Here is a 27,800-nt window from a genome sequence, read left to right on the forward strand (position 1 = left end):
CTTTGGGTGAGACTGTTTCAGCTTGAAGTGGACTTGAGCTCAGAAAAGATGTTTGAATATTCATGAAAACGGAAGCTGAGGCGATCGCAACAAGTGGAAACCATCTCTCTGCCTCCGTCTGCGTCAAAACTCGGTGAGCATGGTCGCGAACGCCACAGGCTTGTCGCCCTGGTAACAGTGGTATCGCGAGATTTGAGGCTGCGCGACGCTAATATTGCAATGGCGGAACCTGAAACGCAGCAGCATCCAGGTGCAGTAATATCAACAGGAAAAGTAACTATGTACATTTACTCAAGTGCCGTAACATTTCAAAGTACTGTTGGATTTCTTTTACTATTTATTTTTACTCCACTACTTTTCAGAGGCAATGCGAAGGTTTTACTTCCACACAATAACTGTAATTTTTAAAATAATGTTGTTGTTGTGTTGTGATGCTTTGGTATTCAAGACGTAACAGGTGTGTTTTCACAATAATGTAGTGCTTTTTATTAAAAAAAACAAACAAAAACAAATATAAAACAAAAAAGTAAAAACCAACAGCATTTTTCATGACTTAAGAATCATAATTACAAACTTTTAACGAGTGGAAGAAGTTTTTGACAAACTGTACACATCACAAAATGTCCGCCAGTCTGCCATTTACAATGCTTGCATCTTAATTTGTGATTGTCTAAAAATAACTAAACAAATCACACAAAACACACAAATACAAGTACAAGCATCATACCATGACTGCTATCACAAAACGGAACCATTTCCTATTTGAAAGAAAGAAAACAAAAATAACAATGATATTGAGCTGACAGCTTACTTCTGTTTCTGTCACTGTTTAAAAATATTATAACATTTTTATGTTGGTTTGTTTTTTTAGTGTTCAACACTTTGCAGCAAAAAACAAGGAGTATATTCCTCCTTAAAATTAATATTATTAACAATATTTCAGTGACAGAGATGTCATTGCAGAGTCACCGTTATGTCCTAATGCCTTCTGTGTCCGTTTGACATTCTTCTCGCTCATGCAGTACATAGATGAATTTCATTTCTAGGCAACAAAAACTCGATTTGATGTCGTCAGGGACAGTTATGGTGAGATTTTTGTGGACATAAAAAAATCATTTTCCTCCGCGCTTAAGTGTCTTCATTATAGTAATACAAACGGAAGAAATTATAATATTATCATTATTATAATAATCATAATACATTTAGGGCTGAGTCCTGTACAGTACAATAATAAACAAAATCCATTTTCCATGATATTGCTTTTGGAGACACTCCTCATGTAAAGTGTGTGTGTATATATACATAACTTGGCACTGTACAGCTTCTTATTCCCTCCCTCTCTCCCTCTGTCAGTGTCTCGTTCTCCTCCTCATCTCTCTGTCAGTTTACTGGGACATTGCAGGCTGTCCCTTTTTAGTGGAGGCATTTGGGGGGGGGGGGAAGAAATCTCATCAAATATCACAATTTACTTTAAAACATTCTCCATGGCAACCAGGAACGTATCCTAAAGACAGAAAATAGAAAAAAGAAAAAAAAAAGCCCCTCCCCCTCCCAATGTACAGTATACACCACCCGCCCATCTCGCAGAATATAAGAAAATATGACCATCACGATACATTTCATGTTAAGTATTGTTTTCCATAGTTTTCTTAAAACTGTTAATTGCCATCGAGCCCTTGTTTTTTTTCTTGTTTTTTTTTTTAAAAAGGTATATCTTCAAGAAATCTGGCAGAGTACAAACACACAACACGTGTGTGTGTACGTACGCACGCACACACTCACGCAAGGCAGTCGGGGGAACACGGCTGTCTAAGGCGTTGCAATTAAAGCCGGTGCTCCCCTGCCTGTGGTTAAGCTGGTGAATCATGTGGACTTCAAAAAGAGGGGCGAAGCTCACTGCCTCACTACCAAATCAAAACCTCAACGAGACCCACAAAAGCAAGCCCCCCCCCTCCCCTCCTACACACTCTACTCTAAAAACAAACAGACCCCTTCCCTCCCCTCCCCATCCACTTCTGTTCCTAAATGAGTTACTACAGTATAAAAAGGAAAAACAATAATAGACTTTTTAACTCGCTTTTTTTCAGACTGCATCATCCAATACTGAGAGCGTTAGTGTTTTCTTAATAGATACATTAACACAGAGCTTCACAAAATCCATGGTACCAAAAGTGCAGTTGACCAACCATGTTCCTGCCTCCCTCTCTCTCTCCCTCTGTCTCACCTAACATTGCTCCTATGCCATTTTCCTCACAGTCCCAGTGCAGATCTTACAGTTACAGCCCGTCTTTACAGCTACATTCCACTAGGGGGGAGCAGTTCTCCAGCATTTTCATCCCAGCTCACTAACCAAAACACCGACTGCCTCCTTCTTCTGCCATCCCTGCTCAGTACCACTTGTTTCTTTTCCGATGCTCACCAGTGGAGTTTGCTTACCCATGTCTGTAAGGTTCAACGCATTTAAGTGCACGGGTTATTTCTCCTATGTTCGTTTTAAAAAGGCTTTGCATCATACTACTGTACTTAAATAAGCAAGAAGTGTGGGTCCGCTCTCTCTGAGTGCACCTGATGAACCCTTAAAAAGCTGAACTTGCCATGGAGTCAACATTTCCACACCTCAATGTTTCACTTTGAGATGACAGCCTCGGAAGTCTTGGTACACCTGAAGAGGACCCCAGGGACGCATTGCGGTCCGTAATGGTTGGGAATCCAAACCATGCTGTTCCTCCTTCCTGCTGTCTCTCCATTGTTCTGCCCCCTGCTCACAAACGTGATAGGACGTGTGCTTTTCCAAGAGGCGGCAATGTTATTTCCTGCCCACAAAATCACCAAATCCAAGCGTCCGTCGCCGTAGCCGTCGCCCTGCACCCTCCTCCAGGAGATAAGTGACATCTATGGCTGTTGGAAGAACACAGATAGAGGGGGGGCTTAGGAGTTGAGGCGCCAATGCTGTGTTGAGCTTTGCCACGAAGTGCTGCTCAGAAAACCTGATCACCTGAAACCTCTTTTTCCCTGCAGACCTCAAGGTACATCTGTTCCTTTGAACGAAATCTAAGTCTGAGTCCACCGTCTAACAAAGACTGCGCCGGTGTGTCAAACTACCATTTTGGACAGCGTGTTGCTCGGTCTACAAATCTATTGTATTCAATCTGGACGTAACATCCTAGTGAGCCAGGCTGCAGAAAAATCTGAGTTCCAAATTCTAATTTATACGCTACAAAATTGTAAATTTGTTCCCACAACTTGCAAATCATTCCTTTGTTTTGTTTAACTTGTGTGCATGATATGATGATGTGGAAATTCATTGAGTCATTGATAAGGTTTTATTTTTTGACAGCATTGTAGCTACTCTTGAGTTACAAGACATTATTAGCACACATAAAAGAATTCTGAGCGTAAACTGAACGGTACTAATGTCGATATGGTGACATAGAAAAAGAATTTGACTTTACAATCGACCAACTGCAGCGTTCAGGGGGGCTTCATGATTACAGATTAATGTATACAAATGGTGGGAACATTGTCTTTATCTGGTGTACACAAATAAAACAAAAGGAACAAACAAACTGTATGTCATGGGAACCATTATGGATTTGATTTGTAGGAATAATAAATAGTGAGTCTAGTTTCTCCTTTTGTCCCTTGTTGGGCTCCATAACACCCACTTGCTATCAAAGGGAACAAGTGAATGAATAGGGAGCTGAGTGTTCCACCTATTCCACTGTGAAGCACCTGTGGAGGCGTTCAGTGTAATCGCCAAGGTAAGTGGCGTTGTGGATAAAAGCTGGTTTAGTTTGACATTTTTTATGCTTTTTTTTCTCCGAGCGCGCTGGCACAACAGATTGAAACACGACCGGGGAGGATTGAACTCCATTACAGCAAAAGCAGAGCATATCAGAATAATGTCAGTCTACCATCTGTTACATGAGGCAAAGAACGGGAGTATAAATAAATGGACATTACAGAAACTCCTTAGCTTGTCCTCCCTCTCTGCTCTGTGTGGGGACAGAAGCGTAACCGTGCGGTCCGACATGTCACACCACTGCAGCCTACACTGATTCACCACTAGTTCACCTCTCACGCTGACTGACCCCTCTGCCTTGTCTCCTCACCATTCTTGTTGGGAGTTCTGTGCAGCAGATCCAGCAGGATCTTGTTGAGCCTTTCTCTCTGCGCATCCCTCCTCCCGAGTGCCGGGTGGTGGAGCGGCGAGGAGGCCGAGGAGGACGGGAGCTCCAGCATCTCTCCTATCCTCTCTGCCGAGCCCTCCTCCAGCTCCTTGTGCTCCTCCGCTTCCTGCCCGTCCTCTTCGTCGTCCTCGTCGTCCTCGTCGCCCTCCCCGTCCCCGCCCACTCTTCGGGGCTTGCCTGACAGCAGTTCGGGATCTTCCGGAGCCATGTCCGTATCGTCTTCCGCTCCTCTTCCCTCTTCCCCCTCGGGCGGGAAGTCGTCGCCCCGTTCGCAGGACGAGCCGTCGTCCTCGCAGCCTCCGGCTCCTTTGGGCCGTTCGCTCTTCCAGGCGGAGCGCCCGCCGTTCCTCTTGTAGTTGTCAGGAATGTAGTGAGGCTGCAGTAACATCACAAACAGACATTGTCGGATATTATGTTAAGATACATTTCATTGCCGTGATAAACGGGATAGATGAGTCGAATCAAAGAACACAAACCAAGCCACACATGTGGTTAACAGCATGCTGACATGAGTAATTGCGGTTGACTGACTGGCTCAGATTATGTGGTTATGTATGCACACTTAACAGGTGTGGTTTTGGCAATTTGCTTCTAGGTAATCTCATCATCCTCTGTGTTTCAACTGGATGCCAGCTAACCAAAGTGGAGCTGATAAGGTTGCATGAAGCTGTAACATCTCCACTCTAGTCTGGTCTAGTCTAGCCTGGTCTGGTCTGGTCCAGTCTGACTCAGTGCTTCAGCCCGGCCCTGTGGGACTCACCGAGAAGTCTCTCTTGGGCGCGAGCCGCTTGGGGAAGTGGTTGAAGGCGTATGGCTTGGTGCAGACTGGGTAGCGGTTGCGGTGGATCTTGTAGAAGAGGTGAGCCGACTTGTCCAGGCGGTAATCGCAGATGTACACATCCTGCTCTTTCACACCTTTCGGCCGTCCTGTAGGAGACGTGAACTTCACATTAGTAAGGATTCAAATGCCTCTGTATCTGATTTGTGCATCATCTTCTCATGTGTGATGCAAAAGCCTAAAACTAATTAACTCAAGTCATCTTAAACACATTTTCCATGTCTTTCATGAAACCGTGTATTCCCACACTGTCACATCTGATGCATGTTCTACCGAGGAGTTTCACTCAAAGCAACTGAGTTACATTCCGTGTTTATCTTAAAACAAGTTTAGACAATCATTCACTCGGATTCGTTGCGTGAAAATTCCAAGGCACAAACCTTTGCAGTACGTGTAGAGGTCGAGCACACAGCAGGTTCCCACCACTGCCTCCAGGGGGATGATCTCGTACAGCGGCATGCGGAATAACTCGTTCTGGTAGAACCGCCGCGATGGAGAATGGTGCGTCTCGTGGGGACGGAAGTAGTGGTGGCCGAAGGCAAAGCGTTCGCCCCTTTACAGAGCGAGACGAGTCAGAACAAGCACACACACACACACACACACACACACACACACACACACACACACAATGTGACCCCACACTGATGGCAACAGAGGACTCTGGCCTACTTTTACACCCCAAACTCCAGCAACCTTCAGTCCCCAACATTTACTCTCTCTAAAACTTAATGACCTTGTTAATAATCAAAAGTTCTTGCATCTGAGCCACTCACTTTTCATTCTTCCACAGTTTCTCAATGCGGAAGATGTCGAGTTTGTCTCGGTTGACGTGGGACAAGAGTCGGTAAGACTGCCTGACCGGCTGGCCCTCGGGCGTCCGTCTGCTGTCTCTCATCAGATACACACAGTCACCTGCACGCAACACAGACACACCAACGGGTTACATGTCTACAACAGTACAAAATACACACTCAATTGGAATATAACAGCGAGCATATGTTGTAGTATAGATGTCACAAACTCAGGGAATGTCAACAACACATTACATTACTTAGTTGGGGAGTTTAAGGTCATGATCATGTAATGCTTAGGGTTGTTTGTTTATACCTTGATGCAGCAGCAGGTCGTCTCTCAGGAGGCAGATGTAGTAGACAGAGCCGGCCTGGGCGTAGCTGGGCTGGGGTAACATGGGGACTTCCTGTGGCAGCAACAACAAATAGATGTGTTTAAGCGTGTCAGGCGATCGGTTTTTGTTCGTACTCCAATGAGGAAGTAAGGCGACGTGCGCTTGTTATTAGTTTTTGGCATCGGTGGCTAGAGGGAGAGACGTACCCTGTCCACGGGGCGAGGGTCACACTGCTCACACAGGTAGTGCTCCACCTCCGTCTCCAGCCGCATGCAGTCAAAGTGCTGCCAGACCTGAGAGGACAACAAGAAGATAGAAGATGGGTTACATGAGCGGCGTGTTCGGCATCCCTGGATCGGCACAGGAACATAGATTTGATAAACAAAGTTGGAGACGATCGAGGACGTTCACGTTTACAAAGGCCATAGAGACGGCAACTGTGTGACAAAAGTTATACTGCCCCAATCTATTCTGTCAATATTCCACCTTTGCTACTGTACAGGATGTACACAAACAAAACTTCAAGCAACATTTGAAGCAGCCGTTTTCAGAATGTTCAATGTCAATATTCCTAATCATCACGTCAACATTCATGTGGATTAGTCACTCTGGATAGAACAAATATTCCACTCAACTTAAGCTGTGAAACGTGGAAAGGAATCCTCAACTGCCTCAAAGTGGCCACTGTTATTTAAATCAAACCCTTTGGAGTAGCGTGTAACTAATCCTGAAGCTGACGCCAACATTAACAAAGACTCAATTATTCTGTCTCGCTGCAAACCGCTGGAATCAGTATCCAACATTTTCACTCAATGGGTTCTTAGAAATGACTGTAGTCTGCATAAAGAGCGAGGACAAGCACATTTGTAACAGTCTCCTCCGCCGCCGCTGTATGAGTCACAACCGGGCTGGTTTCTGAACTCGGTATCGGTTTGTTTCCCTGTTCTCAACGTCTAAAAATAACAGAAAACATGCACAGAGGACAGACACTCTGCACTCTGCATTGGCAAAGCGCTCCTTAGTTCAACAACAAACAACAACAAATCAGTCAATATCAAAGTTAAGATTCGGTTAAAGGAGGCTGATATTGGCCAGATGATTTGGATGGAAATGGACTTGTGAATACACCAAACACACCTTTACTGTTATTACACAGTCTGACTTTTCGCACCATTTTGCAGCACTCTCTGATTCCCTGGGTGTGACAATTTGCAACGTTAACTTTAACCACTGACTGCGTGTTGACCGTGCGTGATGTTACTTGAGAGAACTGGGGACAGAGACACCTTTCCTGATGACAAAGATCTTAGAGGAGACGGATATCATAAAGTATTTATACGGCCACAAACACTGAAATGCAATCTGGCTGCAGACGTTAGCCAGCCTGCTGCGTGTCTGTAAACACAGCGCCTGAGACGGCAGAGTGGCACAGTTTCTCTTCGGTTCGTTATCTTACCATGCACTTTTCACACTGGATCATCAGGCCTTCGTCCTTGTACATTCCACAGATGCATCGAATGATATCGTCGTCCTTGTCGTGGGAGCCGGGTCCGCCCCCTCCAAGGTGATGGTCCCGCTCCAACGAATCGGAGCTGTCGGCCTCGCTGGCCGTCTCCCCGACGATCTCGTCGATCTGGACGGCGGCCTCGTGGCGAGCGCTGTAGTACGCCTTCCGCAGTCGACACACGTCCCTGCCCACCGACGACTTCCTGCCGTAGTATTTCTGGTGAGCAAACAAAACGGTGGAAATTAGAGTCGTTTTATTGGTTTGGTAGTGACATTGATTTCTAACGCACACTGGCAGCACACAGGATCTCAAGTACTGTGTTAAGTCCAAATGAATGACGTAAAATTTCCTGCAGAACAAAGGTCAGCGACACAGAGAAATGCATTCGGCGTTGCGGCTGCTAAAACTCCACTAACAAGGCTCCACCATGCAGCTCTCAATTTAGCGATACACCTCAAACTGGTTCAGTCAGCTGAAAAGGGCCTTGAGGACTTAAGGGTGAAATCTAATTTAGAGGCCCACTTCAAACTTCGCTGACTGTGAGACTAAACTCCTCTGAGAGGTTTCAAGTGGCACTTGTTTAAACTGCTAAGCTATACAGATGTAAATCAAAAGAGCCTGCAACATTTGTGAGGAGGATCAGCGGTGGCGGTAATCACTGCATCTCCCTTTCGGAGGGTGTGTATGAGAGGGGGGGGAAAGGCAAACACTGCCTGAATGAGAGGGAGAGCACAATGGAGCTGCACTCCAAGAATCGGGGATCAGACATACAGAATGTGTGTGTTATCAATACGTTGAAGAAGACAAAGCGGCTGGACGCTGCGGGAACATCACACACCTACACACCTGCTTAGTGTGAACGGCAGGGGAATGTTAATAGCTTCCTACCTCAGCATTGCGGAACACTTTGAGCATGTCAGTGTCGAACGCCTCGACGGTCTTGTAGTGCCCGGTGAGGATCTGCTTCTCAATGGTGCTCAGGTCCAGAGGATCGGACACCTTCTCATAGTACTGACTGTTCCTGAAGACACACAAAAAACAGCAAAAGGATTAGGCTCAACCAGCTGAGAGTGTCCACACATTCCTGTTGTCCTTGGCTTATGACTGAACTCGATGACATTTCAAACAAATATTTAGCACTATACACACAACGCATGTGTGTAGATGGGAACACATGACCATGACATTGAACTAAAGAAATCTAATGAGCCCTGACTGTTCCGACACAAACTCGCTACTAACAATACAATAAAAAGCAAAGCACAGGCGGTCACGGCTGAAATGTTGGGAAGATAAAACACTACACAGGATGAGGGTGCCTACAGATCAGGTAACAGATTATACTGTAGCTTTTTTTTTAGAGACCAGTAAACCAGTACGTGCGGGTTTGCCCTCTTACCTCTTCCTCGACGGGAGGTTCACCAGCGGAGCAGCCAGTGTCTGTCCAGACGAATCTAAGGTTACAAACAGGGACAGTGTCTTGTTATTCAGTGCGTAGGTACTGACCAGGGATGACTGCAGGACTCTAAGGTGGAGGAGATTAGTGAGAGGGACCAATCAAATCAGGCACATAAGGTTAGACGCTGCCTTGTCCTTGCATCATGTAACAATTAAAGCCAGCTGATCTATCTCACTGGACCCCCGCACGGTTCTCGACACACAAACTGACCCTTGTAGCTTGTGATCATGTCGCAAATCTCCTTGAAGATGTGCGCCAGGCGAGCAGTGCGTGTGACTTCTGTGTTCTCCTCGGCGGCGGCCAGTCTCCGCGTGCGCACGGATCGCGACGTCTGCAGAGCCGAGAACTGCGTCAGGAACACGTCTGGAGAAAAAAGGCACGTTTGAGGTCATTCATGATCAAGCAAACAATTGTAGGTACATAGTGTTTTCTCCTCACACTACTTGCACACACACCTGACTTGATGTTGCCGTCGTCGCGGATGACGCCTCCCCAGCGTGCGTACATGGACAGGCTGCCGGTGTCTCGCTCTCTCTCGCCCTCTCTCTTCAGCAGCTCCTGTTTCTCCCTCATCTTCTCCCAGTTCCTCAGGAGAAACACTCTGTGCTTCAGCACAAAGTTCCTGACGATCGAGTGAGAAGAGGGCAGGAGTGAGCAAAGATGTTCGCCCATATGTCAGTGTGTGAAGGCAGCATGTGTGGACGACGGTGAAGATAACGCCTCGCTCACACTTGCTATTTGGAATCTCGCACTTTCAGATAGAAGTCGTTTCAAATGGGACAGCCAGTAATTGGGTTTCAGGGAAAGTGAGAATTTGCATTAATTACACCAAATGTTTTTTTATGTTGTGTTGCATTCTGTGACAAATTATTCACCAGTGACTCATTGTCTGCATGAAAGTCAGTGTTTAGGGATGAACAAATATGTCAACATGCTACTTTTATGGGCAGATACCGCATCAGCTGTTAATATGAAGTCTGACTTGTTTCAATATTGGCATTACTATTGATGTAAGGTGGACAGTGGTGTGTCACATTATACGTAAGTAGTTAGTGATTGGCACAAGGTTTGCAGCAGCGTGTGTGTGTGTAGGTGTGTACCTCTCTCTGTTGGACATGGGCTTCATGAGGTGTGGGTAAAACTTGTTGCTGTCACTGGATTCCTCCTCCTGAGGAGAGAGAGAAGAATGTGTCAAAGCACGAGCGAGATCCTGTACGTATGTCAAAGGGGAAAGCAAGTCAGAATACAGATTCAGATTTCCGACCCATTTCTGACACGTTGAAGGTCAATACATTTGAGACTTCTGAATACTAAAGGGCAACTCCAGGAAGTGCAATCCGATCCCTGAAATATCACTTTCCAGTCCATCCAGTATGTTGCTGCTGCTGCTGTTGACATCACTAACCACAGGAAGATAAACAGGTCGCTCTTGTTCCTAGATATACAGTTCAAGAACACAGCCACTGTTCTCCAATATGGAAAAACAGGAAAGGGAATAAATTCAAATTCACTGGTATGTCCGTTAAGGTATTTTGATTTCCTTTTTTTAGACACCATGCAGCCAACTCAGAGTTCCTGCGAGAAAAGACACATTCATGCCCTAAACACACACTGCAGGCGATAGATGACAAGCGGCCAGTTATCATTCGAGAGAAATGTGATCAGGACTGGCGTCGCTACAAGTTCTCGACCGCTCACCCGTTTTTTGAGCTGGTGTTTCGACTTCCGCTTCTCCTTGAGTCGACCCAGCCGCCGAGTCCCGCCTGCTTTCGGGGGCAGGCCATTGATCCGCTGACTCTTCCCGCCGATGATTCCCCGGCAGCTCTCTGAACCGCACTGGCACACTTGCTGTAGAGCGACAGGGAAAGTTGGGGGGGAAGCGATGAATGTGTGGGAGTAGAATTAGTCGGAGTTCTGAACACTTCATACAAAAAAAGTTGCAAAGAGCTCAGAGCGGGCGCCTCACTTGCTCCTCCGTGTTGAAGGAATGGAAGTTGTAGTCATAGGTGAGTTCAGTGCCACTGGTGATGTCTTTGAGAGCAAAGAGGCCGATTCTGTACACGCCGTTCACCGACCTGAGGGGGGGTAACAAAAGGAGATGACGGTAGATCAATCAATAAAAATGAGTCACATAAATGGCAGATCACAATGCAAACTGTCATACTTCCAAAAGTGACACAATTGGAGGAATATGTAAAATAATTTCTATTATAGCATACAGCCTCACACTGAGTTAGAATTTGGGCTTTGACACCAGTGCTTTAGCCAGAAGTGACAAACTCGTGATTGAACAGTCTGAGTGTGGAGTATTTATCTCTAATTTTGTTGATTGACTTTAAACTGATATTCACATTAGAATGCTGCTTTCATTTTGGAAGCCTGATTGATTTGGCAAACACTCGACATGTTGTGAACTCTATTTTCCTTCTCTGCAAATGAGGCAGCGCTCCAGCGTTTCACCACTCTGCTAAGAACACAGCAGACTGCTCTGTTCACAAACCTCATGATAATTTATTCCTTCTACAGGGGTAAAAAGCTGCTTCAGCATATTGTCTTCAGGCACTACAGCTGTATCTAAGGCCTGGCTGCATGTAATCTCTCTTCTGTGACAAGATGGATGACTCGTCAGGCTTTGTGCTGAAAATCCTCCATCCTTGGAGTGTTTTATATCAGCTCAGCCACTCTACATCAACACACACTCACACACAAGCTCCTACACGTACACACCACCACAAAGCAGTGCCCTAGATTATGGCCTGAACTATGCCGGAGGGCAGAGAAAACAGCTTGACAGTTGAGTCTCTGCAGTCCTTATTCAGATCCTCTGGGGGTTACATTATGATGACACGTGTTGCAGTTTCACCGTACAGCACACTAGCAAACCACAACTAAACACACACACACACACACACACACACAGGAAGGTTTCCTTCATGGAAGTCAGTTGGACTCTGGACTCGTCATGTTGAGACATAAATCCCCCTAGGGAGGCTCTTGTATTGTCTTAGCATGGTGCAAGGCCTTGAAAGCGTTTAGGTCTGTGAATGCTGGTGGAATGTAACCGAGAGGATCTCATCAGATTACCACCACACAACCGCATTAATAAGCTTGGTGTTTACAGCACATTCTTATCTCCAGTGAGGTGCACCTGCTCCACTCGTCCCTTTGATGCCGATACCCCACACAGAGCAACTCCAAAATACAAAGAACTGTATGCCCTGGTTGTACTCATTTCATTTAAATGCTCAGTTTGCCTCCAACAGAGTGAATAAGAAATTACCCACTTCATGCAAATCACCAGCCCTGCAAACAGCAATGAGCTCAAACTACATTAGGTAATGGAGGCGTCTATTTTCCAGTTCATTTGCCACAAGTGACAGAAATGTTCCCAACACTAAATTATGAAGCTGCAACATTTCTCGGCCATATTCTCGGCTTCAGATGTTCAGTTGTTTATCTCAATCTGATGGATACATATGACAATATCTAAGTAGCCATATATGGTAACCCTGGTCCATCTGTTATTCCACACAGTGACACCATCACCATCAACATTTCTGCATCGAAAAAGCAACATTGCCCTTCTTCAGCAGTGTAAGAATAAAACTGGTTTACTCCAAGTCTGGCTTGATTCTCCATCTGTAACAGCAACTGCTCACACCCGGCTTGAAGAGGCTTCGCCAATCTGGGCTTTGGTTAGAACCCAAAGGCACCACAAGGACATTAGGCGGAACTGGGCTAAAGCAGCCATAACACTCACCACTTCTGCATCTCACAGTTGGGTTCACAGCTGTGGTTTATAAAGCGCGCCTCATTGCCCATCCGGTAGCTGTCGATCACCATGCCGCTGTCCAGGTTCAGACAGTATTGGCCGCTGTGGGCGAAGTACTGTTCCATCATACGGCTCCTGGAACGCAGTGGGAGAGCGGGGGGGTGGAACGTTTGAGAAAGGCAGCAGAAAATGACAAAATGTGAAATCTCGGGACACCAGCATCTCAGACATACCTATCAACCAGCAATACATTAGCTGGTTGTCTGTCTCACCTGAACTCCTGCTCGCTGACCACCTCTCCTAGGTACTCGATGATGAAACGTCCAGAGCGAAGAGTCTCCTTGGTGCGGATGCCCCAGCCCTTGCCCTCGGCACGGAATCGTTCAAGGCACTGGACCCAGTCATGTCTCTGGATGTGCTGGTTGTCACAATGCTCACGACAGGGACAGGTGCTGGGAGAGCACTCGGCAAAGCTCATCCTGAGGGAACCGAACAAAAGAAGATAAAACATTAGAAAACGTTGAATACTGAAACTTCTACATCGAAAACAACATTGATGTGGTGTAGCTTCAGCATTTACCGATTCAGGCAATCGTCCAGGCAGGCCTTTTCCGTTGGATCCTCAGGAGCTCTACAGCTACATGTAGTTGTTTCGTACCCAGAGAGAGGCTTCACATCCACATAGACATCTGTGACACACAATACAAGGACAAAACATTTGACATTGATCGACACTCTCTTGAAGCGGGACTTGCAATGAGACTGTCAACTGAGGCCTTCTATGCAGTGACAGATCCAAGGCAACCAAACAATTTCCCTTTGATTAATGGGAAATCGCAGTCGCTTAAATTGATCAGGCCATAAATAACATCTGGCTGAACGACTGGAACAAAGCCGGATACTCACTTGATCTGATCTTTTTATAAAGTGGGACATCGGGTCTCTTATACAGCTGAAAAACAAGAACAGTGCGGTGAAGACGGTGTTGTGTAAATGCTGATGTGGGCCTGAAATTAGGCTCTAGCTCTCTAAAGCATTCATCAAACCATTCGTCTTTCACTGTGTGCATGGAAAAACCCTAAGAGCTCCTCAGCACCCGGCATGATTGATCACCTGATCATGTTTCCACAGCCACAAGATGTCGTAAGGCAACTGGAAATCAATGCGCTTCTGTCTCAGGTACTTCCCTGGAAAAGCAGAGAAAAATAGAATTCAAAAACAGGAGAATTACATAAAGACAATACAAACAATTCCTGTGATATCTGATGAATGGATAACTTGAACCTGTGTTCCTCTGTACTTTGCTGTTTCAGCTTCAGACTCACCAACATGGATGGGTGCAGGAAACAGTCCGTACTCGTGTTCCCCAGGTATGTATTCCAGCTTCTCTTTCTTCAACTGCAGAAGTTGACTCCGAGGGCTACGGGGTTACAAAAACAGGACCAAGAGTGGAGTCAGTATCTTAGAAAAAAACAGTCAGATGGTGCACGTGTTTCTTTAAGCCTGCAGGTAAGGACTCACTCCTCAGTCTTGTACACATCAGAGTAAAGTCCCGCCTTCTGGAACTTCTTCTTTGGAGGTCTGGCTGCTCTCTTTTCCCGTTGGCTGGGTATGGGCATGGTTGGAGCCTGTTCCCTGGTGTCCGTGCCTGAGCGCTCTGGAGAGCAGTGGCCATCTGTCTTGCCTTCCATTGAGCTATAAACAGAAGCATGACTTAGTTTCTACTGACGACTGGTCTTGATAAATGTACCTATATTTATATCGGCACTAATTTCTAAGATTAGCACGTGGCGTTTTCAGTCCGGCACGCCGTTGTTTAGGTGCAAAGGTTAATGTGCGAAACTACGGCGAAGCTTTGCTTACCTGCAGAAGTGGGCGACTTCCTCCTGGGTAAGCCAGCTTCTTCCACCTGCAGCTCTGGGCCTGACCGCCAGGCTGCTCAAATTCTCCTCTCTGTCTGGTAACCGCTCCTCAGTTTCTTCTACCTCTCCATCCTCTGCCTCCTCTTCCTCCTCCTCATCCCCCTCTCTCTCCCAGTGCTTCCTCTTCTGGCCTTTCCTACGATTTCCCTGGACTACTGACTCAATGGTGTCGGTCACAGTGTCATCCTCTCGCCCCCTGCCGGCTTCCCCCCTGTCTCCCCCTCTGTCTCTGTGCCGGGTCTGACTCGACTCCATTACGGGGGGAGGCGACGGCGGCGGCGACGGTAACGGGTGCTTCCTCGGACGGCCGGGCCCCCTCTTCTTGACCACGTTGTTTCCTGTGCGCGCCTGTCTCTGCAGCTTCTTGGCACGCAGGATTTTGTTGACGTGGTGGAGGCTGTGTTTGGGAGGCTGCACCCGGTGGGAGTGGTGAGACAGGGTGGCATCCAGACAGCAGTTCTGTGAGGGGGAACGGCAGGCGGAGGAGGCAGAGCCGTGGGAGAGGAAGAGCGACGGTTGGTGGTGGTGCTGCTGCCGGTGATGCAGGGACCCTTCTGTCCCTTCAGCGGGCGTGTGGGTTCCCCCTCGAGTTTGGCCTCCTGATGATCCTGGTCAAAAAATGGAAGAAACAGCTTTAGCGATTCTTTTGGAATTAGTAGCATTAGGACAATTGCATTCAACATGAAAACAAATCTATCTATGTTCTATTATAAACAGAACATTATATTATGTGGGAGGCAGTGGCTCAGTGGGTAGAGCTTCCGCTTGGGAACCGGAGGGTTGCCAGTTCGAGCCCCTGCCGAGGTGCCCCTGAGCAAGGCACCGAACCCTCAATTGCTCCCCCCTCTGCGAAGGGTGGTGATGTAATGTAAGTCGCTTTGGATAAAAGCGTCAGCCAAATGATCGTAATGTAATGTAATATTATCTTATCTTTTATCTCACTTTCCCCTTCCTACCTCGCTTTCTTTGCCATTATGAGAGTCCCACAATTCTCTTCTCTTTTATTGTTTCAATAGTTACACTTCCGTTTGAATGACATTTAGATGGCCTGACAACTGCACGAGTACTGTGAGACAGAGAGCAAGTCTGAGCAGGAAAGTAAGAGCGAGGGTGCATGCAAAGTATTTGGTACTTGATTTATGTAACTGCCATTTATTGCCAATTTACATCAAATGAAATAAGAGACTGTTAGATGACCCCTTGATCTCTATTCCAGGATCACAACTCATAGTTCAAACTGTGCCATGTGTTTACATCCTCCCATCTTGCGTAAAATACAAACATTAACCCTTACACACTGCACAATAGTCTTTTATATCATAGCTAGATAATTGCTAAACCACCGTGTCTTAGATGAGATCAGCCTAGGTGCTGTGTGTACAGAAGCGTAGGACCAAGCCTCACAATGTGGGCTTTTCAGGGGAAATGTCTACTAAATATAGCATGTTAACAAAACACTCCACCCCTTCAGTAAGATGAGCTGTGGTGGAAATGCTATATTAAACTGTGGGCGACTGTGGCTTTCCAAACTCACAGCGGAGGCAGTTTAAGTCATTACACAACTTTTTTTTTTTGGTCAAGCCCTTAATCACTAGAAAGAGCTACCAAATGTCAGCCTGAGTATGCACAGGGGAATCACTGGGTCTTTCCGAGGGACCCTTTTTCAGGAAAATGAGCAGCCCTTTCCCCTTAACGTTTCCTTTGTTCAGACCGTGGGCCACACACACACACTGTAAGGACCATTTTTAAACGTCTAATGACAACCCGACGTACACACAAGTCTACGGGCAAATATTTCTTAGTACTACAAATGCTTTTCAATGGTGACACAAGCCTCAGTGAAACAAAGATCAAGCAAAGATGGGAAGCTCCCTCATTGTGCCATATGGCAGCTCCTGAAAGTGTTATTGCCCAAATGCATAATCCCTGAATGACTGCTACAACTAATTGATTGCACACTGTGCCAGTTCCGCCATCGAGGTGCCAGAGCCATAAAGCTCATCAGACCTCAGCCAATCATATTCTACTGCAGGATTCTGGATAGAGCAGAATTAGAATTATTTTTGGGATAATGAATTTGGTGCACAACTGGCTCCAATAACCTTCAACAATGACAAATTCAATTTGGGTCGAATATTTTCAATGCCTATCCAATTCCAAGAAGACAAAAACTAAGTGAATCTTATGGGATTCAATAATGTGGAAGGCATTACAAAGAACAATTGAATGCAAATTGTTTCCCAGCTCCCTACTACTCTTATTATGTGTTACTATAAATAAGACACCCCGAGCAAGCCTACTGTTTAGTTTACATGAACGACACAGACGCTGTTGAAGTCTAAATATCTATTTATCAGTTGATGCCTTACTGTCGGGTATGCATGCTGTTTCTGCAGGTCTCTTTGTAATCTGATTCAACCAGACTTACCTAACTCTCTCCTCTCAGATGATGTAGAGCGGTCCTTTCTCATTGGCCGGTCTATGCGTGAAAAGCCGGTGCTCTCGGCGGCCCCCTCTGCCTTCCTGCCCCTGCATCCCCTCATGGTGTTGCGGGTGAGAGCGGTGGCAAATAGGTTTGTAAGGTTTGGAGATTCCTGCGCTCCGGGCTCTGCATCCTCACTGGGAGACAGCGGCTCATCGTCCTCACTGTCAGAGCAGCCTGCCGGGTCTTCAGTGTGTCCATCTGAGAACGGACCCTGGCCAGGTGCCATTTGGCTGCGGGACAGCTTAGAGTAGTCCGCCTCGGAGCTGTTCATACTGAACCAGGGCTCGGCTGGGTGGTGGCTTTTTGTGCTGCTACCCAGCGTCAGCCGGGAGGGGCCCAGGCAGGACATGGTGCTCTCTTTGCGCTTGTACCTCTCCGCGGACGAAGATGAGGATGAAGAAGGGGAGTTGGCAGAAGTCGCAGTCGCTTGCTTGCCGGTGCTGGTGCTGGTGCTGGAGGATTCTCGACCAAACCGGCACCGCTGTAAAGACTCTGCCATCCCCAGGCTGCCAACTCGCTCTCCTTTCCCCAGCGCTGCACTGTCGGAAGTCCCTGCACCAGCCCGGTTCCCTGTCCCTCCTCTTCCAGCTTCCTCCCTGTCCTCCTCGGCACAGCGCTCTCTGTGTTTGTGTCTGTGTTTGTGTTTGTGGTGCCAGTTGAAGGAGAGCTCAGAGGACATAGGTGGATAAAGGACAGGGGACCTGCCTCCTCCCAGGTACTCCTGTCTAAGTAGCTTATGTTTCTTCTTGTGAAATTTGGAAGGGTTTAGCAAGAGGTGGGAGGGGTGGTGATGGTGCATATAGGAGGTGGGGGGAGGAGGGGGGAAAGAGGGTGAGTGGTGAGAGTGGTGGGATGTCGACGTGTGGGGTGACTGGTGGTGTGGGTGAGGATACAGAGCACTAGCTGGAGGATAGCCTCTATAATAGCCCAAACCAAGAGGGCCGGAGGAATATGGAACACTGTATGAGGGGTGGTAGAATCCCCCACCAGAGAGGGGGAATCCAAGCCCAGGTACAAACGGAACCTCAGACATGGACTCCCTTAGTTTGGGAGGTCGCCCGCGTTTCTTCTTCATGTCTGGTTTACGAACATAGTGCAATGGGTCGCAGGGGTACGCAGCATGAGGGGAGTAGAAGCCACCAAAATTAACCCTGAAGATTGTAGGTAGGAGATCCCTGGGGAGATAATGATGTGGTGGCGGGCCGCCTGGGGCTCCAATGCCACCGCTGGCCCTGCCTCCCACTCCTGACACTCGACCTGTTGCTGGTGCCATGCCTATTCCATTGCTGAGCCGGTGCCCTGTGGTACGGTGTGCTATCCTGATCTCACTCAGTCTCACCACAATTTCATCCAGCTCAGCGAGAAAGTCTGGGTCGTGCCGCCGCGAGCGCAGCTGCAAGTACTTCTTCTTGCGTTTCCGCTTCTGTCTCTTGAGCTTGTCGTAGCCGGGGCACCCGTGGCTCCGACGCTTACACTTGTGCTTATGTTTCTCTTTATGTCCCATTAGTGAGGAGGCAGGAGCTGCTGGGTGAGGCCTTCGGGGATCAGGCGATGACCTCACACCGTGGGGCGATGGTGACGGTGACGGATGTTCCAAGGGGAAGGTGGAAGATTGTCGCCGCCTGCCTCTGGAATTAAGTCCCACCCCCGGTCCCATTGCAGAGCCCATGACCCCTGGCATTAATAACCCACTGCCCATCCCGTGTGGAATCCCGATTGCACCCAGGCCGCCGGCTCCTCCGGCCTTCTCGCCACGGTCAGAGGTGCTGTTGTTGTCTGTTCCGATGCCACTGTCACTGGGAACCGTCTCCTCACTGTGTGACTCACTCACTGGTGACGGAGTGGCTTCTTTGAGCTCACTGAGGGGAGCAGGGGAGGTAGGATGAAGTGGCCTTGGCGGGGAAAGCTTATGGTAGTGGTAGTGTTGCCGGTAATGATGGTGGTGATGATGGTATCCGCGATAGGATTTCTTCTGGGAAGCTGCTGTGAGTGCAGATGATGACGAAGAGCCCAGCCCTGGGTTGCGCATATTAGGGGCTGAAAATGTTGGCGGTGCGAAGGGGAATGAGTTGTGGCTGTGATGGGAGTTAGATGAATAGTGGGAGTGACCTGCAAAGTGCACTGAGCCTGGCTCAACAAAGCTGGCATCACTGATGGGACTATGGCCCCCACTGGACTGTGACAGGGACGGGGAGGGGAAGACCTCTGAGGAAAGCTGGTGTTGGTGCTGGGAGTGGTGGTGATGGAGAGGGGAAGTGGTGTTTGGAGACAAGAAGTTTTCTGGCGGTGGACTTGAGGATTTGGAGGTACCCGCCTTTGGTTTACGGCCTCTCCTCTTCCCCATGTATATTGTGCCCTTTTTGCTCACATTAATTTGGGGACCTAGTTTCCCCCCAAAAGAGGCAGCCAGGGAGGATAATGATTGCTTTGCAGCTTCCACAGACCCGACCACATCACTGGTGGCACTTCGAGGGGCCTCTTCTGGTCTTGGGCCTAACAGGATTTGACTAAGGATGCGCTTCCGTTTCACACTTTTCATCTTATTGATCTTGCCTATGATGGTTTTCATGATAAGTTGACCATTTCCTTTACAACGGAACCGTCTGTCTCCCATGTCCCCTGCCTCTGGAGCCAGAGTGGGAGGCTGACCCTCCTGTGGTAAAGTAGGTGGAAGGCGCTTGGGGCGCCCTCGTTTTCTAGGCATAGGTTTAGGGGGGTTTAGGTCCACCTCTGGGTGAAGAACAGGGGGATCCTGCTCCTCTTTGGATGTAAATGATGAGAAAACCTTGGAGGGGACCAGTTTGTTAGGAGGGCGCCCACGAAGAGGGGCATCGAGCCTTGGCATTTTTGACTTCGGCCTTCCCCTTTTCCTAGGCTGGGGCGGGAAGAGTGACATAGGATTTTGTGCCAAAGGATTTGGTCTGATCTTATTGGGGTTAGGGGGCCTGCCCACAGGTCTCTTCACTGGTGGGGGTGTATCTAAGCCCAAGGATAAAGGCATGGTGGTTTTGCTCTGGTCAAAGGGACTGCCCTGCCCTACTCTGTGACTCTGGGCCTTGTTCACAACACGGGTCCAACGGGGTTTCCTTCCCCTGCGTTTTTTAAGGGGTTTGCTGTCCTGCTCTGGGGGAGAATCCGGGCATGAATCAGGTGAATCATCTCTAAGAGACATTGTTGGGCTATCTCTGCCATCATCCTCTAGTGGGGAAGGTGCCCTTTGTCTCAGAGGATCAAGGAGGGTGTTTGTCTGAAATAGCCGGCAACTGTCCCGGTTGGGACTGCGCTTACTTGGACTGGAGCTCTTCCCCCTCTCAACTCGGAGCAACTGATTACTACCCCCTTTGTCTTTCCCCTCTAGTTTTGCTGTTCCTGTTGGAAAAGGGCATTTAGTTAAGTCTCTGGGGCTGTCCCTGTCCTGCTCCCTCTCATTTGCACCGCTCTCCTCTGCCAGGGCGGGACTCTCTCTTGCATAGTGTCCTTGTGAGGGAGCCGGAGATCCCAGGTGACTGACTGCACTCACTGTCCTCTGCTCGGCAGAGGCGGTGGAAGAGGAGGAGGAAGGAATGTGACACGAGGGCATAGATGTGCTATGAGATGTGCAGTGAGCAAGACGCGACTGCATCTTTGCATTGCTACTGCCGTTGTGCTCACTGCTGCCGTCCTTCGACATGGTTGTCAGGCGACTATTGCCATAGGTGAGTGCAGGGCTGCTGCTGCGACTACTGCTGTTGCTGTGGTTAATGATGCTGAGGCTGCCGCTGCTAATACATTTCCCTGTTCCATCTGTGTCCTCCTTGCCCAGTGGTGTCAGGATGCATGATTTATCCATAATGATGTCTTTGTTCCGAGAACCATAAGGCCGACCAGGTGGACGTGACACGGGAGGTGGTGGAGAAAGGTGGACCATTCTTGAATATGTGTTCCTATTAGCCATAGCTCTGTCTCGTTGCTTGGCAGTCGGGGCCATGAAGCCTGAATTCGGGAGCGGAGAAGGAGGAGAGGGGTCCATCTTTGTGGTTTTGGGTGGCTTAGGGGCCTTTGTTGGTGGGCAAGTCGCTATGAGCTGAGCTAATTTCTCTGTGACGGTGGGGCCTCCCCAATTCTGAACACCCCTGTCCTTGTCTCGCTGACTATCAGTGCCGAAGGTGTACTGAGCAGCTTTGACACCTTCAAAGCTGGGCTCTTTCGATGAAGTAAGTGGTGGAGAAGGAGAAGATGTCCGGGCGTTGGTCTGTGGAGTGGGTGTTTTCTTCCCAGAGGGGTGCATTTTGCTCTCTGGTTGAGGGCGGTGAAGATTAAGGGGTCTCTCAGATGTGGTGTTGGCTGCTTTCGTGTCTGGCTTTGTATCAGACTTGGAATCTATCTTTGGTGGACCCTGCAGAAAACAGAACAAAATAGAAAATAGAATTTGATCAGTTAGTTACTCTCACACTGTGATTTCTGACACTGATTTAATGCCTGATTACTTTTTGATTCATTGATGAATAATTTAATGTATCAAATGTAAAACAAAATCAAATGTGACACCCTGTCCAATTCCTCTATCACTATGCTTTTAACAATATTATTATGAACATCAGATTAAATTTTGTAGTTTGTAAGTTGAAGCCATCTTGTTATATCACATGAAAACAGTGGGAGGAATGGACCGATATTAACGGCAACTATGGGCAGTAACACATCTGCCAGGAGACAACCGCAGCTCAACTCACAAACTACAGCATCAGCATGGTTTCAATCATACAAGCAAAATTAACAGGCTTTTCTTTATCCTTTTACAAACTGCAATTAATTGATAAGATTTTCTGTCCACTGCCGCTTCACAGGCATGCCCGGGGGGGGGGGGGGGTTACACGCCGCCGCTCAATAACAGTTATCAGGGTCAGATTGGGGACAGAGAGGGAGAGCCGGACAGAGGGGTCACGCAGGAGAGGGGGGAGGAGAAGGACATGGCCGGGCAGAGACAGAGGATGGACGACGCAGACGGAAGGAGACTGGAGGGGGCGGTGCGTGATGAATAGAGACGGGCCAACAGAGAACACAAAGAAATCAAAAGAACAATTTACGCTCGACTCTTTATCTGTGCAATAATATGCTGATTGCTTGGGTAACCATGGTGTGTGTGGACCGGTGACTTCCTGACCAGTAACATTTTGAGGAAGTAAGGTAAACAAACAAACAAATACAGCAGCAGTACCACTTGTGGATGAATAAGCACAGAAAGTTTTCATTGCTCACCCTTTTAGCTGGAGCGTTCCCATTCACCTGGGAGGGGGACAGAGTGGAGGCGCCGGCTGGAGGAGCAGCAGGAGCAGGTGGTGTAGGAGCTGCAGCAGAGGTTGTTGATGAGGATGATGGAGGTGGTCTGTTAACGCAGGGACTCTGCGCCCTCTCTCTTTCCCTGCCGAGTGGCGAACTGTGGTTCTGGCCCACTGCGTCATTATTAGCCCCTGAGCGGTTTCCACGCGCGCCGCCGCCACGTCCCGTGTGCCTCACGGTGGCCCTGAAGGCTGGTCGGCACACGTAGTTCTCCAAGATCTTTGGCGGCTTCTTCATGCGCTTTGCTTGGAGGCCAATCTTGAGTTTGACATTTCCTTCAGACAGGCTGCTCTCTTTAATGGAGAAGTGGGACTGATCCCCACCAGCATCTCCCGGCCCGCCTGCTCCTGCATCTCCAGCGCCAGAGGAGACGACGGGAGCGCCCTCCTTCTCTCGTTCCCTTTTCTTCTCTTCCTCGTCATCATTCTTCCCACCCCCTCCCTCTTTCTCTCGCTCTCCTGCGGGAGCACCTGTGGGAAGGGGGGGTGGAGTTGTCGTTCCCCCCTGAATCTTCTGATCCATCAGAGATTTAGGGGGAGCACAGGTTTACCCGAGAGGGGATGTTATGGAAACAAGTGAGAGTTTTTGTTAGGGGAAAGGCAGAGGTCCAGAAGGAGATGGGATAGGGGTGAAGGGGGAAAGGGGGGAGGGGGATAATGTGAGGGTGAAGCAATGCTTGTTTTAAGATGGCTTCTCTCCCTTCCTTGGCTGCACAGCCCCTTTTCTCCGTCCTTCAGCTGTGAGGGGAAAGAGTAAAAGCAGGTAGTACGGGACGAGAGAGAGAAAGGGAGGGAGGGGGTGAGAAAACAAATTCACCATTAGTCACCTCAACTCAGAACATCAATTAAACACCGACAGTATGAGACAGTAAACCACAAATGAGAAGTATGAAACATCTAACTATGATTGATGGAGTGTAAAAGACTCTGGTTTTATCTATTTGGTTAGAGGCTGTCCTTCATCCTGTCAGGGTGAGTTTTTATGGCATGTTCATCTTCATAGCCTACAACAATCTGTGACCTATTTACACAGCCGTGTATCTTCTACTTAAGAAAGATAACCCCAGGCTCAAGGTACGTAACTTTCCTCCTGAGAACTACGAAAAGGTACAGTCAATGGTTAAACCGCCAGCGCTTCTACATCTTTCCAAGGTGTTGCAGGATAAGAAGTCAAATGAGCAATCCCTCAAGTCTCCTTCATTAGCTTACAGTGAAACCATGTGCGTGCGATAGTGGCAAACTGCTCATATCCTACGTTAACGCCACAGCAGCAAAGAGCAGCATGTTTCTTAATTGTGCTCCTTAGAGGACGGCCCGATTCAATGAAGTTGTCCGCAGCTCCCCGTGGCCACTGAGTGATTTAATGCGGATTCGCCCCGAAGCAGGTGCTTTCTCTGGGTGAAGTCATTTGGAGGCAATTCAGAACTGTGACCTCAGCACATTGAGCCCTCTGGGACGAGACAGAGGATCCGGCCGCCTTTCCCAGCCTTTGCCAACAGCAACTAAGAGTGAGTGATAGAGCGTCAACGCGCCGGCGGTTTCTGTAGGCCCTGCATTAGTGGAGAGGACTTAAGGAGCCTCTTAATGGAGCCAAAAGAAAGTCGTACAAGCCGTCACATCAGTAAAGCGTCACAGCGAGAGAAAAAGCATGAATCAGCCATATACGGACTCTCAGAACCAGTGTTTGTTTTGGATTATGATTGTGGAAACAGTAGTAGAGATATTTTTGTTCAACCACACGGTAAAAGCGGCCTGATTTTTGGAGTCTGGCCTGTAGTTCCCCACGCCCTCTTTTCAGTGTTTACTTCAATTACTCACTCCATTTCGCCTCAAAACTCCAGGCTCCCCCCTCGCTACACATACCACACTCAAATCACACCTCCCTCTTTTCTTTAACACTCCATCAATCTCTGTGTTCTTTCAACATTTCCTTTAAGCTTTTCCATCCTGTGCCTCCTCTGTTTCGCAAACTTGGAACGCGGGGTCTAGCGGCACACAAACTGAAGTCGCTGTGTTCCTACTTTAATCAAAAACACATTTCATCCACTCACCTACCCCTCAATCTGTTCCCTGTGTCCTTCTGTCGCCGAGTGACAAATGTTCCCCTCATTCTTTAATACTGACTGCTCGCAGTGATACTAGCTGCTTCCAAAAATAGGTGTCTGTCGCACCTAACTCTGAGAAGCCGCTGACACAAGTCTAGAACAAAGAGTCGAAACACTCCTCTCGCAACTAAACACCCGAGCAGGGGCATTTTAGTGGCACTTGCTCCCCAGTAAATATGATGCAAACCTGAACGCCTTTACAGTTTGGTGTTCCAACGGTTTGAAAATCTCGACACTAATCTCTCTTCGTCTTAATTTCATGTTTAGTCGGGTACTTACAATGTAACGGACAGTACAGTCATTTCCCTTTTCACACTCATACTGCAAAATAAAGCAATGGGGAGATTACTGGAGCTTGCAGACAGACAGAGATCAGTCACCCCTGTGTGATGCTCGCTGTTGCCTCTCGGAGCAATAAACCCCGCTTCTGCTCGGATATATATGTCCAAATGAAAGAACCAAATATGAAAAATGAGAAATCAATTCCCAGAGAACAACCCCGTGGAACGGTGGGGAAAGGGAGGAACGTAGTAAACAACTTCCCGCGCCCCCTCCCATGTCTCTCCTCCCCTTGCTCCCTCCCTCCCTCCCTCCTTTCGCTCCCTCCTCACTTTTGCACACGTTGTTCATAACTGCTGATTTCCCTTTGGCCAGAGCAATAGTATCCAACCAGCCCACCCCCACACCGTTCACATGAGGGGCTGGCTGGCGTCTGCCTTGCAGAGCTCCCGTGTCATTCCCACAGCTTTCTCTCGACATTCCTTCACTTACTATCGTGTAGTTTGGCGAACGTGACAGCGGGAACACTGACATTCCAGAGCTTTAAACTGTACGGGTCGCTAACGTTGATTCACAAAGCAGCAACAGACGAGCAATCCAGTAAAAAAAAAGTTACAATAAAAGGAAGCGGAATGACAGGTGTCAGGCCGAACCAGCGCCATGCAAATAGCCTCTGTGGGAGAACGGGGAAGTGAATAACTGTGCTGAAGTCGGTACTTTTAAATACAATGTGTGAAATCTGTGTATAGGTTTGTATTATCTACGTTTTCCTCTATGCAAAAACGTGGCAGGCTGATCTGGCTTGGCTTGGCTGTACAGTTAAGCACTATTTGTTCCTCAGCTGGACAACACATGCTCCTTAATACTAATGTTCCCTCCAAGTAAATGCCAGTCCAAGCGAGTACACCACTCCAGTCTTAGAGACATATGCCCTTGCAAAAGGTTGAAAGACGATAGGCTGACTGATCTACCCTGCAGTCGTGGAATAATTCTGCACACCAAAAAAAAAAAATCAAGCCGTGCACAAACATGAGAATGGCGAAATCTGCTGAGAAAACAGACTCGGTGTGTAATCTGACTCAACGGAGCTACACCGCTATGTCAACAGCAGGGAGAACATCAGCGAAAATGTATCACATTGACTTGACTTGATATTCACTCACCTCTGTAATTGTCCAGAAAACGGCGATCACATTATTTGGCTCTGTGTCCTCCCATTAGTGTGTGTGTGAGTGTATCAACGTGGTCGCCACATATTCTCAGTCTTCCAAGTGCTGAATTGCCAAAAACCAAAACATAAAAAGGTGTCAGAGATACAGACTCTATTTTCTACTTTATCTCAGATCTACAAATCTAACGCGTCCAATCCCCCCCGAAAACTAAATCACACCTCGTGTACTTCAAATAAAAACCAAGCAACAAACGTGTTAAGCTTGTTTCCAAATGGTTACACCGAGGTAATACGCGTGTCTGACACAAATTGTAACCTACAACGTGTGTTTTCTAACCTTGCCATGTCTAATATCACAAAGTTACATTGTTGTTACTAAGCAGACTGTCAGCGTGTTGTGCAATCCTCTTCGTTTATTTCCGAATTAATTGGGTTAAATGTCAAAGCGATGAAAGTAGCACGAATGTCGTCGCCTCTTCCTGCTTTATATAACCTCGCCATTGAGATGTTTTGTGTTTATATCCTAACTACCACCCGTCCAATAATAGACGCGCTGTTCTACATTTTGTATCAATGGCACTGGGCAATAGCTAACTAGCAGCCCGTCAGCAGCCTGGCTTTGATGGGCGATAAAAGCAACATTTCACTCCACACCGCTCAAACTAATATCATAAACAAGCTGTGGGTGGACAGTATAAACCTACAACTTGGCGACATTTTGGTAAAAACGAGCGAATATGACACACAACGCGGCGCCAAGTGATGCACATAATCTTACATCTCCGTCACATTCTCGTAGGCACTCGTGTTACTACATCTCAGCTACGGCGGCGGCTAACGATGCACTAGCACGTCAGCTAAAAACCCACAAAGACCTTCCGACAATGTTTGAAAGGCGAAATCGCAATTAAAACGACTGTAAGACATCGGTAAAGACGTGGCGGTTCATATTCCATAGGTGTAAAATAACAGTGTGCAGCGCCGTGTAGGTTATTAAAAAAACACTAACTGTCAACAAAATGGCGGCTGCGTTGAATCAACACAGCTCCGAAAATGGGTCTCCCTCTATTTCTTCTTCCTCGCTGCTTAAATCCCGTGTCCCGTACAGCGGCTGGTATCCGTAATGTCTCCCGAGATGATCCGAAACGCCCTCCGACACTCCGTTAGCTGGGCCTGGATGTGTCAGGACGGGCCTCTCTCGTTAATCGGGCCTCCATGTCTGCTCAGCCCCGTATCGCTACTGTGTCAGTACAACACGGGCATTCTCAGTCCCGGGGAGGAGGGAGGGAGGGAGTGCGGGAGGAGGAGGAGGAGGAGGAGGACGGACAGAGGAGGAGGAGGGCGGCGGGGAGGGAGAGGAGAGGAGCGGCGAGGAGAGGAGGGCAGATGTCGGTCGTGCGCGGTTCCCGTGGTCCCTCTGTCATTGACAAAAATGTCCGCGTTTCATTATTTCGCCCTTTTCGCCCGCCGCGGATGTGTGTTTGTGGACTTGCCGAGGGTGTGTTCGCTGGTATGCAACAGTCAGCTGTCAAACTGGGGGTGTTTATCCTTGTCCACAGCGTCAGCAGAACACACACACTCATGCGTTTCTGTTCTATTCTATTGTGTTCTATTCTGTGTTACTGAAT

The 27,800-nt window shown here is 48.0% G+C and overlaps 1 protein-coding gene across 1 annotated transcript; it reads right to left on the bottom strand.

The window, feature by feature from the left end:
- Window positions 1-462: 462 nt before the first annotated feature.
- ash1l (ash1 (absent, small, or homeotic)-like (Drosophila)) lies at window positions 463-27,592 on the bottom strand. Its single transcript, XM_076139546.1, has 27 exons — window positions 27,182-27,592; window positions 26,165-26,275; window positions 22,538-23,355; window positions 17,243-21,674; window positions 14,756-15,422; window positions 14,414-14,587; window positions 14,218-14,312; window positions 14,006-14,079; window positions 13,799-13,844; window positions 13,473-13,581; window positions 13,165-13,371; window positions 12,881-13,027; window positions 11,087-11,195; window positions 10,819-10,968; window positions 10,221-10,288; window positions 9,576-9,742; window positions 9,331-9,483; window positions 9,061-9,115; window positions 8,550-8,682; window positions 7,611-7,877; window positions 6,361-6,447; window positions 6,136-6,226; window positions 5,802-5,940; window positions 5,409-5,581; window positions 4,951-5,117; window positions 4,113-4,566; window positions 463-2,898 (listed from the first exon to the last, which is right to left on the bottom strand). Exons 3-27 carry the CDS (start codon window positions 23,138-23,140, stop codon window positions 2,807-2,809), a joined length of 8,859 nt encoding a protein of 2,952 aa, XP_075995661.1. The 5' UTR covers window positions 23,141-23,355; window positions 26,165-26,275; window positions 27,182-27,592; the 3' UTR covers window positions 463-2,806.
- Between the last annotated feature and the right edge of the window lie 208 nt (window positions 27,593-27,800).

Source organism: Genypterus blacodes, unplaced genomic scaffold (assembly GCF_046128005.1).
Source record: "Genypterus blacodes isolate CSIRO-AG114 ecotype Tasmania unplaced genomic scaffold, CSIRO-AGI_Gbla_v1 ptg000438l_1, whole genome shotgun sequence".
Lineage (NCBI taxonomy): Eukaryota > Metazoa > Chordata > Actinopteri > Ophidiiformes > Ophidiidae > Genypterus > Genypterus blacodes.

Bases quoted from the DNA above. Each gene is read 5' to 3' on its own strand.
- ash1l (XM_076139546.1), bottom strand. From the start codon at position 23,140: ATGGATCAGAAGATTCAGGGGGGAACGACAACTCCACCCCCCCTTCCC. The intron at 21,675-22,537 runs GTGAGCAATGAA...TGTTTTCTGCAG, and splicing joins GGAACGCTCCAGCTAAAAGG to GGTCCACCAAAGATAGATTC. The intron at 15,423-17,242 runs GTAAGTCTGGTT...TTTTTTGACCAG, and splicing joins ATCTGAGAGGAGAGAGTTAG to GATCATCAGGAGGCCAAACT.